This window comes from Alligator sinensis, unplaced genomic scaffold, assembly GCF_000455745.1.
Source record: "Alligator sinensis unplaced genomic scaffold, ASM45574v1 scaffold681_1, whole genome shotgun sequence".
Taxonomy (NCBI): domain Eukaryota; kingdom Metazoa; phylum Chordata; order Crocodylia; family Alligatoridae; genus Alligator; species Alligator sinensis.
Genome location: NW_005842315.1, coordinates 344,604 through 358,774, shown reverse-complemented (window position 1 = coordinate 358,774; position 14,171 = coordinate 344,604). Strand labels below are relative to the sequence as shown.

General features: G+C 47.2%; 1 protein-coding gene across 3 annotated transcripts in view; it reads left to right on the top strand.

The window, feature by feature from the left end:
• ATAD2 (ATPase family, AAA domain containing 2) overlaps positions 1–14,171 on the top strand; it is a 56,672-nt gene that overhangs the window by 35,437 nt on the left and 7,064 nt on the right. For 2 of the 3 annotated variants that reach the window (XM_025209897.1, XM_006028467.3), the window contains 5 exons: positions 338–497; positions 4,958–5,080; positions 8,467–8,616; positions 10,360–10,794; positions 13,844–13,977. In XM_025209897.1, coding sequence (XP_025065682.1) covers positions 338–497; positions 4,958–5,080; positions 8,467–8,616; positions 10,360–10,794; positions 13,844–13,977 — 1,002 coding nt within the window. The remainder of the gene's footprint in view (positions 1–337; positions 498–4,957; positions 5,081–8,466; positions 8,617–10,359; positions 10,795–13,843; positions 13,978–14,171) is intronic. The other variant, XR_003095183.1, reaches the window with a different exon arrangement.

Sequence of the window (14,171 nt, the reverse complement as noted above, 5' to 3'; positions counted from 1 at the left end):
TAAAAGAAGTAGAAACATTTCATCAAACTGAGAAATATTGAGTAAGTATTATGTACGTATTAGAAGTAATGGCATATGTATTGGAGTGCTATAAGAAAATAGCATGATGCCTAATTTAATGTTAAAGAGGAACTTAGAGACTGCATTGTACAATGCATAAAATGAACCAAAACATTAATTTTCAAGAGGCTCCTTAGCAAATGTATATAGCATCTGCTGACATACCAAAAAACATGTTATTTAGGTAGCACAAATAACTAATTGTATGATATTTACGTTGGTAGCTGTTATGTAAGTTTGATTACAGAATTTGAGTGGGTTTTTATTTAATTTGTAGGTACCTGATTACATCCAAGTTATTAAACAACCCATGGACCTTTCAACAGTTATCTGTAAAATTGACCTACACCAGTATCTGACTGCAAGAGACTATCTGAAGGATATTGATCTAATCTGTAGCAATGCCTTAGAATACAATCCAGACAAAGATCCTGGAGGTAAGGATATATATTCTATACCACTAATGTAAATAACTAAAAATATATAGTAACAAGTACTTTGTCTTCTTCTGTTGTAGATTAAATAATTTAGATAACCACTGGGGAATTTTGTTTATTAGATTGTAAGCATTTAAAATTTGGAGCTTAAAATATCTGGTATTAATTTGATATTGGCTCTTCTGGTTTGATTATTGCTGTTTTATTAATTGAAACAGCCCTTTCAAATGTAGCTACAGAGTAGGGCCGTGCAAAACGGCAACATTTCATTTCAATTTCAGATTCACCATTTCAGAGGGACAGTGTTTCGTTTCACTGTTTCAAAGTACTGTTCTGTTTTGTTTTGATGTGTTTTGGCGTTTCACCCATAGGCTATAATGGGGAATCACAAAAACGCCTGTAACTTTGTCATTTCTTGTCTGATTCAGATGAAAACAGGGTTGGTAGCCCCGTCTGAGGCCATGAAGCCTGCCAAGTTTCAAGGAGATGGGTGCAGGGGGTTCTGGGAAACTGCAGTTTGTCACTGGGTAGGGTCTCTAGAAATGGCCATGATACCCTTAGGGCCCTGTGACTGCCTGCTCCACCCTGCGGGCGCCCTCTCTTATCACCTGCTGCCATGTCTTGTTGGAAAAGATAATAGATAGGGAGGCTGTCCTCAAGCTTCAGCTCAGTTACGGTCCTAATGGACCCCACTAAAATATGCAGGTTCTTGGACCCCTTGCTGGGACCCACATCTGGCTGCGGCTTGCCCAGTAGGCCAAGGGGTCGCACAGCAGCGGCTCCATGTCCTCAGCAAGATAGACAGCCACCAAGGCCTGACCGCTACCTGCCTGATGGTGGGGTCTGGTGCTTCTGGACCCCACCATGGAAGCCATACCCTTGATCCACATTGGCAGCGCCTGTGGTGGAGGAGGAGACTGGCTGGTGGATGGCGCGCTGGCACAGAACAGTGGATCCCCCCTCTTCCATGTCCCCCCCACCTGTGCCCTTCTGCCTCCCGGACTCTATTCACCTGGCCCTCCATCCAGTGTTCCAGGGTTTTGCTGCCACATACACTCCCCTTCACCCTTGAGTCGCACATAGCCACCAACACATGGGTCATACTGGACCATAACGGATCTAGCCGTTTCTTGATGCTCTCCGTCAGCTGCTTCAGCAGTGCCTGCACCTCTGGTGACAGCGGCTTGCCCCAGCCAGGAACATCGATCCCCTGGAACTTGTGCATTTCGTTTTCAAGTTCCCTCACTACAGGGATCGCCTAGCTCAGGAATGCATCGTCACTGTTGGGGCTCTTGGTGGCCTCAAGGAAAGGCTTGAGGACCACCAAGATCTGGCCGATAGTATCCCACTCAGCTTTGTTAAGTGGGCCACTGATCCCAGTCTCCCGATGCAAGGCCATCTCATGGATAGCCTTCTGTTGCTCGACCAGCCTCTTGAGCATCAGGTATGTGGAGTTCCACCAAGTCTCTACATCCTGCATGATTTTGTGCTGCAGGATGCTCAGCTCTGCTTTTTTGTCCTGCAGCATCTTGCCCTCACTTGATGCTGCAGTAGAAGTAACCTGCTACCTTCCTGCATTTGGAAATGAGCTTGCTGGTGACGCTGGTGCTGTCACCGGCAGCCCTGTCCCCCTCCAAGGCATCCATGACAATGTTGGCATCTGCTGTGTGGCACAAGTTGTACCTCAAAGTTGGCATCACGGACTGCCTTGGCCATATTGGCCCCATTGTCAGTGACCATAAACCCATGGGTGAGTTCGCCTTGCCCAATGAGCCACCCCTGCACCAAGCGGTTCACGGCCCCCATGATCTCTGTTGTTGTGTGGGACTCATTGATCACCTCGGCTTGAAGGAGAGCCCACCAATGGCCTGACTGGTTGCACCAGTGCCCTGAGAGAGAGAGGGAGGTGTGTTCTCCACCCCAGCTGCTCCAGATGTCGGAGGTGAAGTGTAAGGCCACCTGCAGATCTGCCTTGCACAGCTCCTCCCTGAAGTACTCCTTGCATGCCTCATACAGGGAGGGCACCACCGTCCTGCTAAAGGTGATGCATGTGGGCACTTGGTAGGATGGGGCCACCAGTGCCATGAGTCACCTGAACCCTGGCTGCTCAACTAAGGAGAGGAGCTAGCCATCCACAGCAAGCATCTCCCCAATGCTCTGGGTGATCTCGCTCATCCTTGCAACACGGCCCCCTGTGTGCCTGCCTTTCCCCCACTATTCCAGGGTGATCTGCCTCTGCTTTGCGAGGACAGGGGCTTTGGAGTGAGAGGGGGTCTTCCCTTTGGGCACAGTCCTGCTGGTGCCAGGCTGAGGGAGGAGCAAAGGCAAGGTGGGAGGGGGTGCCTGTGGAAATGCATCAGCATCCCTATGGTGCTCATGCATTTTGCTCCCTTGCCTCAGCTGATTTTTGGCTTGGCAGTGCAGGCAAGTAGCGTATGATAGATCATCTGCCTGCTCAAAATGATCCCAGACCGCACTACCCCCTTGCTTCTGGGCTGCAGGTGCATGTGTGGATGCTGCCTTTCCCCCCTCCTCAGCAAGCAGAGGCACAGCAATAGGAGGAATGGACTCAGCTGAGCCACTTGCCTCAACAGTCTCTGCCTCAACCTCCTCTGAAGTGCCTTCTGGGGAAGGAGACCTGGCCCTAAGGGAAACTTGAGGGGTATGGAGCACAAACTCAGATGACTCCCTCTTCTCCAGAATTTCCCTTGCTATGGCACTCAGATCCAGATCCAGCTCTTCCTCTGGCACTGGAAGGCTCAGGCTGGGAATTGAAATTGGGGTGGAAGAGACTAATGCTGGTGCTGCTTGTGGTTGTCTTAGTGGTGGTACTCAGAGTTGTTGTTATCATAAGGTGTTATTGGAGGGGATGTGGACACTGCTCCTTGGTGCCACTAGCAGCAGAAGCGGCATGGCTGCTAGTTGTTGGAAAGAGGCTGCGTCTAAGTTTGTGGGAGGGAGAGGAGGAACTTGGAGCTCTCCCTCTGCCCCCTCTTCCGCCCTGGTCAGAAGAGCAACCACCAGCCTTTCCTGCATGCTTCATGTTTGTTTGGTGCTGGAAAATCTGTGTGTGTTTCTGTAATGTAATGTATGTATTTATGTAATATATAAATATATGTTGTGCTTTCCTGCACAGTCAGTGCAGACTGTCAGGGAAAACAGAGATTTATTTTATGTGGAGAAAAGAATTATAGAGAATAACAAAAAAAAGGGGGGGGGGGGATTTTGGGGGAGGAATAAATTCAAAGGAATGGATTAGGAAAAAGGGTATTAGGGTACTTCAGAAAAGATTGGATCCCACTTGCTTAGGATCAGACTAGCAAGTAGGAAGTGAGAGCTTTCCTGATGCTGCGAGAGAACACAGCTCAGTAAGCTGACAAAGCTGATTTCAAACAATCCTTTTATGCTCCTTCTCTGTCCCTCCCCCAGAGCACTGGGATTGGAAGGGACCTCAGGGAAGGATCAGATCACAGTCATTGGCTAGCTACACGTGTCAATATTGGAGCAGTCCTTACCCCCCTCTTCCCCTTCCCTCTCCTTAGTTTGTATTTCCCTGCAAGCCCAGCTTCGAAACTCAAAACTCTTCGAAATTTTCCAAATGTTTAGAGTGCCCTTGTTTCATTTTGAAACTGTTTCGAAGCCTTGCATTTTGTTTTGGTTTCGAGCTTGAAACTCGTCAAAACACCTTCGAAACAAAACGTCCATTTAAATTTTGCACAGCCCTACTACAGAGCTGAACTCCCATCTGTGCTAAAAGTGAAGAGGCTGATTAATTTATGGGAAGTACCATTTTCCTCAATATCCCCCCCGTCCCCCCAATAAGATATGCACCTTGCTTTTGGAAGGCAGATTGTAGGGGAAAAAATGACTTTTCCAGAATCATGGTTGACTCTGCAATAGTAAGTTCTCCTGGGAACGTAGACTGTCCAGAAAATGTGGCATCCGAAGAGATAGTTTGTGTAAGGGAGCAGGAATTTCCTGGTATGACAGCAAGTCTAGGCCCCAGAACCTTATAAAGGGCAGTAACAAGACTATTGCATCTTTGCTGTGAACAATGAAGTGTTTCCACAAAACAAACTTCATCAAGATACTACAGACTGCATGCAGCAGCTCACTTGACCTAACCCAGCTCAACTGTTGCTTCAAGCACAATCAACGGTGTTGATGCTCACAGCCATTAAGGAATTGGTAGCAGCTTTTGTCTGTGCAGCTGATATCTGCAGCAAATTCTGTAGTGAACAAGGGGTGGGTTAATACTGGACTCCACCCCTTCTGCTTGCTGAGCTATAGAGAAATGAAAGCCATCTTGGCAGCCATTAGAGCACAATCAGTGTCTCCATGTTTTTATTCCAGCAAAAAAAAAAGTCAGCTTTCCCACTTAAGATGCCTAGTTTCTGCAGAGAAAGGTGTGTGTGGTATGAGAGTAAATATGATATTCAGTTTTGCCTATTAACTTTCAGATCGTCTCATCAGACACAGAGCCTGTACGTTGAGAGATACAGCATATGCAATAGTCAGAGAAGAAATGGATGAGGACTTTGAACAACTTTGCGAGGAAATTCAGGAGTCCCGTAAGAAAAGAGGTGTGTATTAATGCCAAGGATTAAAAGAATTATCTAAACATCTGCATCAAGAACGAACCAGGATTTCTTTGGTAATGTAATTTTTTATTAAAAAAGACTAAAGAAATCTTGCTTCTCACATATTCCTTGGACTAAGATACCTACAATGACACCATGTAAAAAGATTTTTGAAAATTAGAATGATGTCTTAAGTTGGACTAATTCTATAGTGGAATAGTTAGACAACCTTTTAAATGCAAGCCATTCTTCATCAGGTCTTACAAGAACAAGCCAAACACAGCACAGTAAAGAACAATTTTATGAGGTGGGGAGAGAAATTGCCAGAGGGGGAGGAGGCATACAATTAGTATGCCTAATTTTGACACCAAAATTTGGGGGGAGGTGAGCACGCTAGCAGGGAGAGAGAGATTGCAGAAGGATCTGGATAGGTTACAGGGGTGGGCAGACAGGAACAGGATGCGTTTCAATACGGACAAGTGCAGGGTGCTGCACTTGGGTAGTAGGAACCAGCAGCACACTTATACGATGGGGAGCTCCCTACTTGAGAGCACGGAGGCGGAAAGGGATCTTGGTGTCATTATTGACTCCAAGATGAACATGGGCCGACAATGCGAGGTCATGGTTGGCAGGGCTAACCGGACCTTGTCGTGCATCCACAGGTGCATCTCGAGTAGAGCCAGGGAGGTGATCCTCCCCCTCTATGCGACGCTGGTCAGGCCGCAGCTGGAGTATTGTGTCCAGTTCTGTGCGCCCCATTTCAGGAGGGATGTGGACAACATGGAGAGGGTCCAGAGGAGGGCCACCCGCATGATCCGGGGACAACAGGGCAGACCCTACGGGGAGAGACTGCGGGACTTGAACCTATTCAGCCTCCACAAGAGAAGGCTGAGGGGGGACCTGGTGACCGTCTATAAACTCACTAGGGGGAACCAGAAGGGTTTGGGGGAGACGCTGTTTCCCCTAGCCCCTGCTGGCATAACAAGGAATAATGGGCACAAGTTGATGGAGAGGAGGTACAGATTGGACATCCGAAAAAACTACTTCACAGTCAGGGCGGCTAGGAGCTGGAACCAACTTCCAAGGGAGGTGGTGCTGGCCCCTACCCTGGGGATCTTTAAGAAGAGGCTGGATACTTACCTGGCTGGACTCATTTGAGTCCCGTTTTTGTTTTTAGGGTGAGTGGTTTTGTTTGTGTTTTTTGGGTTGTTCTCCCGCCCTGGCGGGGGGTCGGGCTAGAAGATCTATTAGGTCCCTTCCGACCCTGAAACTATGAAACTATGAAACTAGTAAGAGAAAAGAAGCTGATTACTGAGAGAGAAAATATAGTTATGCCCACAAGTAAGGCAGATAGTCCTTAAAGTTGTGTAAAAACAGCACTAGCTATTTGCCAGATCCCACTGATTTAAATTTTAGAAGTACTGCTTACACTAATTTTTAAGTGTACCCATAGGTGCTGACTTTTTTTTGCCAGTGGGTGCTCGCAGACACACGAAAGCCAAAAGAAAAAAACTGTGCTTTACTTCAACTCAGCTCTGCAGTGTCTGTAAAGTTCAGGCACTTTAATGGGGCTTTTTTGCACTTTTATCTAATCAGTTTTAGCTAAAAGGACCCCAAAAGTCCCGCTGAAACACCCTATCTTTACAGACACTGTAGAGCCAAGTTGAAGTAATGCAGCGCTTCCTGTAAAGTGGGAATGTTGTTTGTTTTTTGATTTTTAACCTCTGCAAATGTGGCTTCATGGGTGCTGAGCACCCGCTAATTTTGGTTTGGTTTTGTTTTGGTTTTTTTTGTGTGTTTTGTTTCGTTTTGGTGGGTGCTTGAGTCCTGGAGCAGCACATGTGAGTGTACCTACTAATTTGTGTGCAGATAGTGGCACTGCTCTCATTTTTGTTACTCAAACGTGTGCTCAGCTGTTCACACTGTAAGGCTCTTACGCTGTAAATGAGAGCCCCTTGCCTCCAAGAGTGGCCTGATATATTTCATGGTGCTACTAGCAAAGCGCTGACAGTGGTTGAAATGGACTGTTCAATATTAGATGCTCTTGCATTTCGGGCAAACTTCAGGTTGTCCAATAAGCCTGCTTTATGTGGCTTTAGACAAGGGGTGGGCAATTATTTCGGGTGGAGGGCCACTAACAAGTTTTGGTGGTGTCGAGGGCCTTGATGGGTGACCTGCCCCCTGGTCGCCATCTTGTGACTAGAAGTCCCTCCTCCTAACCCCTGACCTTTGCCATCAGAAGTCTCTCCCTTTGCCCAGGAAGTACTCTGTTTTGTGGGGGAGGAGGGGTTGCTTGTATATTGTTTGGAGGGTGGGTATGCCTGGGGTGTGGGTATGGTGCAGGTGTGGTGTGTGGGATGTTGGGGGACGTGGTTGAGGTGTGGGGGTATGAGACTGTTGGATTTGTATGTAGGTATGGTGGGGTGCGGATGGGGTGTGTGGGTTTATGTGGGTATGGTGGGGGTTGTGTGGGAGGTGTATGGGAGTATAGGTGGGCTGTATGGGTACGGTGGGGTGTTTGGGACAGTGAGTGTGTGTGGGTATGGTGTGGGTGAGTTAGGTTGTGTGCATGTGTGGGGCTTCCTCCCTCCGCCCACTCTTCGTGAGGCAGCTGAGCCCAGCCGCTCCACAGGTAGAGAAAGGGGGAGGATGACCGGTGCTGCCTGCCTAGCTCGCAGTGCGCTGCAGAGGGCAGGAAAGCAACTGCCACCAGCGGGCAGCAAGAGAAGCCCCTAGGAGAGGGAAGGGTGGGGAGACAGGGAGCTGAGCCTGGCATCGTTGGCTCTCTTGATCTCTGTCCCACACCTGCCTTGCGGGGCTGCCGCCAAGCCTGTTCTGGCTCCTGCAGCTGCTGCTCCCACCCCACCTGCCTGTCCAGTGCCTGCCTGGCAGGGCTTTGTGAGTAGCTGAGCTCCTTCATGCCCTCCCTCCATCCACACAGTCCCCCACCCGGCCATGGACAAGCAGAACCAAAGTGAGCTGCAGGCAGAGCCTACCCCACTCCCCTCAAATTCTGCAGCTTCCCCCTCCCTACCTGCTGCCCAGAGCACCACAGGAGGAAGAGGAGGAGTTGCCAGAGGCAGGGGGAGCCCAGCAGTTCCCTATGCAGTGGCAGCAGCAGCCCTGCCCAGAAGCTGTGCCCACTGGCCGGGGCTGGTGCCCTTCATCAAGGGAGGCTTGGGAGCACAACAACTACTGCCCCAGGTGGGAATGGGCAGGGCTCGGCTCCGGGCAGAGCACAGCAAGGGCAGCTGCTGGCAGGGCTAGATGCAATTAATTGGTGGGTATCTACCTACAGGCTGGATCCAATTAGCTGGTGAGCCACATTTGGCCTGCTGGCCATATTTTACCCACCGCTGCTTTAGACTGTAACTGTGCTTCTCTTCAAGGTTGCAGCTCTTCAAAGTATGCTCCATCTTACTATTATGTGATGCCAAAGGAGAACTCCATATCTGAGTGCAAGAACCTGGATCTTGAGTGTCATGAAAAAGTGAAGGTGCCAGCTATGCCCATGGATTCTAGCACACCCTTTTCTAATGGCAAGTAGTATTTTATTAAGATTATGGACATGGTTGATAAAATGATACGTGGTTAAAGTGGAAACGTTTTTAACAGTTTCTGAATGCTTCTCTTATTTGGGAAGCAGTCTTTAATCTAATTTCTTCTTTTCCTCGCTGTGATCTCTTACTCCTGATAGCCACGTAAATCGAGGGCTACAGTAAAGTTTTTAAAGTGCAATTTTTATTGTCGCATATAATAAAGTGTTAAACATGCAAAATAAAGAAACAAGAAAATCTTGTAATATAAATAATGAATGTCTGAAGGGGGAACAGATTCTAGTTTACCACTTTTTTTTTTTAAACCGTTCAGCTTAAGTGCAAGCCAGGTGGTTTAGTGTGAAATTTTAGTTCCATGAGATTTAAGAGTTTTACTACTGATTTAAACAGGAGTAGGATTTCACTGATTTTTTTTTTTCACATAGTGCTCAGTGAAGGTGAAGAATCTTTGTACTGTACCAGTTAACTCTTCTGGTTTTATAAAAGACAGGGCAGGATAGCACTTAGAGATTAACTAGTTCAGAAAGACACAAGCTTTTGTCAGCGACAACCTGTTTAGTCAGATGCAAGCTGTCATCTACAAAAGTTTATGCCTCTCTGAACCAGTTAATCTCCTAAAGGCTAGGGACAGAAATTACACACAAATTGAGATAAGTGATCAGAAACTGATTCAAATCTGTAACACAACAGAAGTTCAGAGCATATAAACCACTTTCAAAATGGCTGAAATTGGTTAATATAAACCTGGATGGATGTAGTATCAGACTTAACTGGTTTAGGTTAAATCAGTTTATTGAACTTCTGTTTCATATTCCCTCCAGATTTGAAGTTAATTCACAGTCCCCCAGCATCCCAAAATGCCTTGCACCTCCTCCACAAACCCCTCCTAAGCAGGCTAGCTTTGGCCCAAGCTCTCTGTGCCAGCTGAGCAGGAGGGCACACTCTAGCGCTCCCTGGCGGTTGGCCTGGACCATTGCAGGCATGTGGCTACATTTCCAGGATTGAAAGTGAATGTCTGTTCACTTGCTTATTGGTTCACTGTACATAGCTTAAACTAATCTGCAAAGATTGAATCAATTCAGCTTTGGGCTTTTGGACTGTCTGCACTTACCCAAGACATTACCCTGCCCTGCCGTTGCCTTGACTTCAGATCAACGCAGCTAACTACCTCTCTCTAGTTTATAGTTTCATTTACAATCTGGAAAGTGTCTAGTAGGCAGACTTTTAGGGCTTACTTTGTCTTTTACAAAACCACCTTTGCCACAAGTTTTTCTGTCTCATTGTTCTGTATGCATCCATACTTAAATAAATCTTTGTCTCAAATTCTCATCTTGGCTGTGAACTATTCATGTCAGACAGCACTCTATAAAACAGAAGTTACCCATTCTCTGACATTTCATATTTACCAAACTTAGCTTAAGAATTCTCCCCATATAAGTGTTTGTAGTTGATAACATTTAAATAATGCAGTTACATCGTTATGATTTTATTGCTTTTTAAATCTAATAACAGGCGCTTCACTCGGTGAGAACAAGTGTTCACTGCAGTCTATCCAGATACATGCACATGAAAATACTTGGATTTGATTTGAATACTTGAATTCTTTTGTTAGTTTCTTTGTCTATCCAGGAAGATGAAGATGCAAGACTTAATAAACAAATAACTTAATAAATAAATACGTTGGAAAATGTTTTTGGCTCACTCGTCTATAATTCTGTATTTTAGCTTTATCAAAAAGAAAGCCTCGCAGAAGGAACAGATGGTCCTTGGGTAGTATAACAAAGAAGAGGAGAATTTCTCAATTCAATAAAGAGAACAAAATTCCAGAAGAGGAGGAGGAGGAAATTCCAAGTGATGGAGAAGAATTTCTGGAGAATTCTGCTTCTAGTATGGATCAGACTGAAGTTGTAGCCATCCATGGTTCTTTGATGGAAGAAGGAGAAATTGCTCTTCAGGAACGGCAGACAAATTGTTGTGAAAATAAATCTGAGATAGAAAACAGAGGGGAGAAAACCAGCTGTGACAAGGCTAAGCATGTCTCTGAAAAGGAGGCCAGTAATACTTCAGTATGTTTAGAACCGAGAAAGGAAAGTGAAGGATGTAATGGAGAAATTCCTCATTCTCAAATAATAGAAAACTCTGGAGAGAGAGATTCCAATGGTAAGTGGAAGATCAGACCTAACCTTGTTCATTTAGCATCTCTTTCTATCGAAGAAGCCTGTCTTTCTATCTTAAGCTTTTTAATCTGAACATTCTTAATTTTATCCCATTACTTTCTTTTCAGTCTCCTTTTTTTATTAGGTTAGATTCTCTTTCCTTAGTGCAGGGGTTGGCAGCCCCTGGCATACATGCCAAGCATGGTACACGAGGCCATTTTCCTCGGCACACATTGGGGCCAGGGCGGGGAGGAGCTGTTTGCAGCCTCCCAGCTGTAGCTGGGCCCCGGCTCTGGGTAGTTGCTGCCAGTCAGGAGCCCGAGCTGCTCCTAGCAGGTGTCTGGGAGGCTGCAAGCAGCCCGGGCACCATAACTGGCAGCAGCTACCCCAGAGCCTGGGCCAGCTGCAGCTGGGAGGCTGCAAACAGCTGCTGCCTCCCCAGCCTGGCCCCAGTGGGCGCAGTGCCAGCACCTGTTGCCTTCCCAGAGCCTGGGGTCCTCCCAGCAGCCGACTGGGAGGATGGAAGCCCCGCTGCAAGCAGCCCGGGCTCCGTGACTATCAGCAGCTACCAAGAACCTGGGCTGGCTGCAGCCAGGAGGCTACAAACAGCTGCTGCCTCCTGGCCCCAGCTGCCTCCCAGCCCCAGATCCAGCCCTGAGCTCCAGGGAGGCAGCAGATACTGGCGATGCTCCCCACTGTGCTGCCCTCCCACGCCATTTCTGCAGAGCAGCATGTGAAACCTGGCGCAGCAGGACACAGCGGGGGGTGCCGAAAGCTGCCTACTGCTCCGAGCTCCTGCTGTCCTGGCCACGCTTCCCCTGCAGGCAGGGGCAGCAACAAGGGGCACAACCCTGCATGCTGCGCTGCTCCTGTGCACACAGGGGAGCAACTGCTCAGCGTGGAGCTTGAAGCAGCAGGCAGCTTCCCTGTGCAGCCCCTCTGCACTGCCTCTCCTGGTTGCACATGCTGCGCTCCCAGCCCTGCTGCCTTCCCCTGGGCCCTCCAGAATGCAGCGTGTGAGACCCGGAGAGGCAGCTCACAGAGGGGCTACACAGGAAGCTGCCTGCTGCTGCAAGCTCCACGTTGCCTGGGTCACACTTCCCCTGTGTGCGTGGGAGCAGCATGGGCAGCACGCAGGGTTGTGCCCCTCGCTGCTGCCCCCGCCTGCAGGGGAAGTGTGGCCAGGGTCCCTCAGAGCAGCAGGCAGCTTTCGTGCACCTTTTCGCTGTGTCCTGCCACGCCAGGTTCCACATGCTGCTCTGCAGAAGTGGCGCAGACGGGCAGCACAGCGGGGAGCATCATCGGTATCTACTGCCTCCCTGGGGACTGGAGCTGGGGCTGGGAGGTGGCTAGGGCTGGTGTTGGGGTGGAGCTTTGGGTGGGGGGCAAGGGGCACAAGCAAGCCATCCTGCCATTTATCCCCTGCCCTCGTTTTGTTTTTCTGGGATGCTGGCACTGCACTTTCCAAGGTGGGCATTGTGGGTTTTTTGGCACTCCTGCCTGGTAAATTTGGCTGAAAAGACGGGGAGAGCTTGATATAGTGGAGTCTAACGAGTATAGTTTCTGCAAAGGAAAGGTGTCTTACTAACCTGCAAGAATTCTTTTGGATATGTCAACATAGTGGATAAAACAGCACCAATCTACAGAGCTTAAATAAGCTTTAGAAAGGCTTTTGACTATCTCAGAAATGCTCTTGAAGAAACTTAAGTGGTCATGGGGTGAGAGGCGAAGTATTAAGAAGACCAGAGTTTTCCAGCTTTTAAGTGGCTGGGGTTCATGGGTCCTGGGGCCATATATTGTGTGTGCCTCTTCCCCTGTAACTCCTGCACTGCACATCTCCCTGATGTACAAGGTGTCTCTACCCCTCCACCCTCCTGTTGCACCACATTTGTATCATCCTCTCAGATACCCCCCAACTGTGGACTTCTCCAGCACCGTGGGCTGCAACATCTCACCCCCTAGGAGGGAGAGGGAGCCCAGATACTACAGCTGCTTCTGTGTCCTGAGCAATGGGGAGAACAGTGGCAAAGTGGGAGTCCAGGGGTTGTTTTTCAACCCTTGCAGGCCACTTGTAACATGCAGGTGACTAGTTAGATGACACTGTGATGGATCACTAGCTAAGAATTTTTTTTTCCAAGTCAGGAGGTTAATAACGGGGTCTTAAAGGTTTTCTGTTTATTCCCATGTTTATTAACATATTAATGATCTGGAATGGACAAATGGTAAAGTAGTTAAATATGCATGTGATAGTGGTTTAGGTTAGCTGGCCCCAGAAATGACTTGCAAATGACTTCAGGACATAACCAAGTTAAATGAATGGGCAGTGCAATTGCAAATGCAGTTGAATTATAAATGTAAACTTACGGCTCTCAGAGGATAGCTGCAGTCAAAAACGCACACACGACATTAGAATGAAGAAGAAACGGGATTAGAGAATAACATGGAGATCAGCTGTGGAGTCTCAGCTAAATATAGTGTATGGCAGTGGCCCCTCCATCTGAAAAAGGATATTGCTAAATCATGAGAGGGTCTGAAACAGGCAATAAAAATAACACAGACATGAAAAAAACTCTTCAGATCAGAGAAATGATAGAAAAATATGATATTTAAGTTGCCTTTTTAATTAAAAACATATACATACCTTCTCTATACCATACGTGTCTCATATATCTCTCTGCTTCTCAAAAAGCAATAAAGGAATTATTTTTCACTACTACAGGATGCTATTGCTGTGAAAAATAGCAAGGTTCACAGAGGGGAGATTATATGGATAAGAGTTATTCTAGCTAATACTGGCAATTTCTGGAAGAGACATTAAATCCTGCTCTCCAGTGTATTAAGATAACAGTTAATTGTCAGGGGCTTAGAAGAACATGCCTCTAATGTAGGGGGAAAAAATCCAGTGAGCAACATGGTTTCCATTTTGAATCTCCATGGCACTTTAAAAGGGGTGACATTCAACAGAACCATATATCATCCTTGGTTCATGATTTATTCCAGAAAAAAGGTGAAAACTTCTGTAAAAGAGATTTTCTATCAATCTTTTATTTTAGATGGCTGCATACTTCGCATGACTCGTGCTAGACGTTCTCAAGTAGAACAGCAGCAGCTCATCAGTGTTGAGAAAGCTATGGAGATTCTCTCAGAGCCAGCTTCTCCATTTATCGTGGACTATGAAGATCTTAAAGTATGTCCCCTTCTAGTTTTTTGAACACTGAAATAACCCATGCTTAACGGTAGAGTCATAAATTAAATGCACTAATAATTTGCTCTGTTGGTTACCATTTTGTGAGATTAGCCCCCCCTTACTGGTCAAGTTATTTTGTTTTCTTGCCTGCTATTTCTTGTTCACATTAACTTGTAGAAAAGACTGCCCGGCTT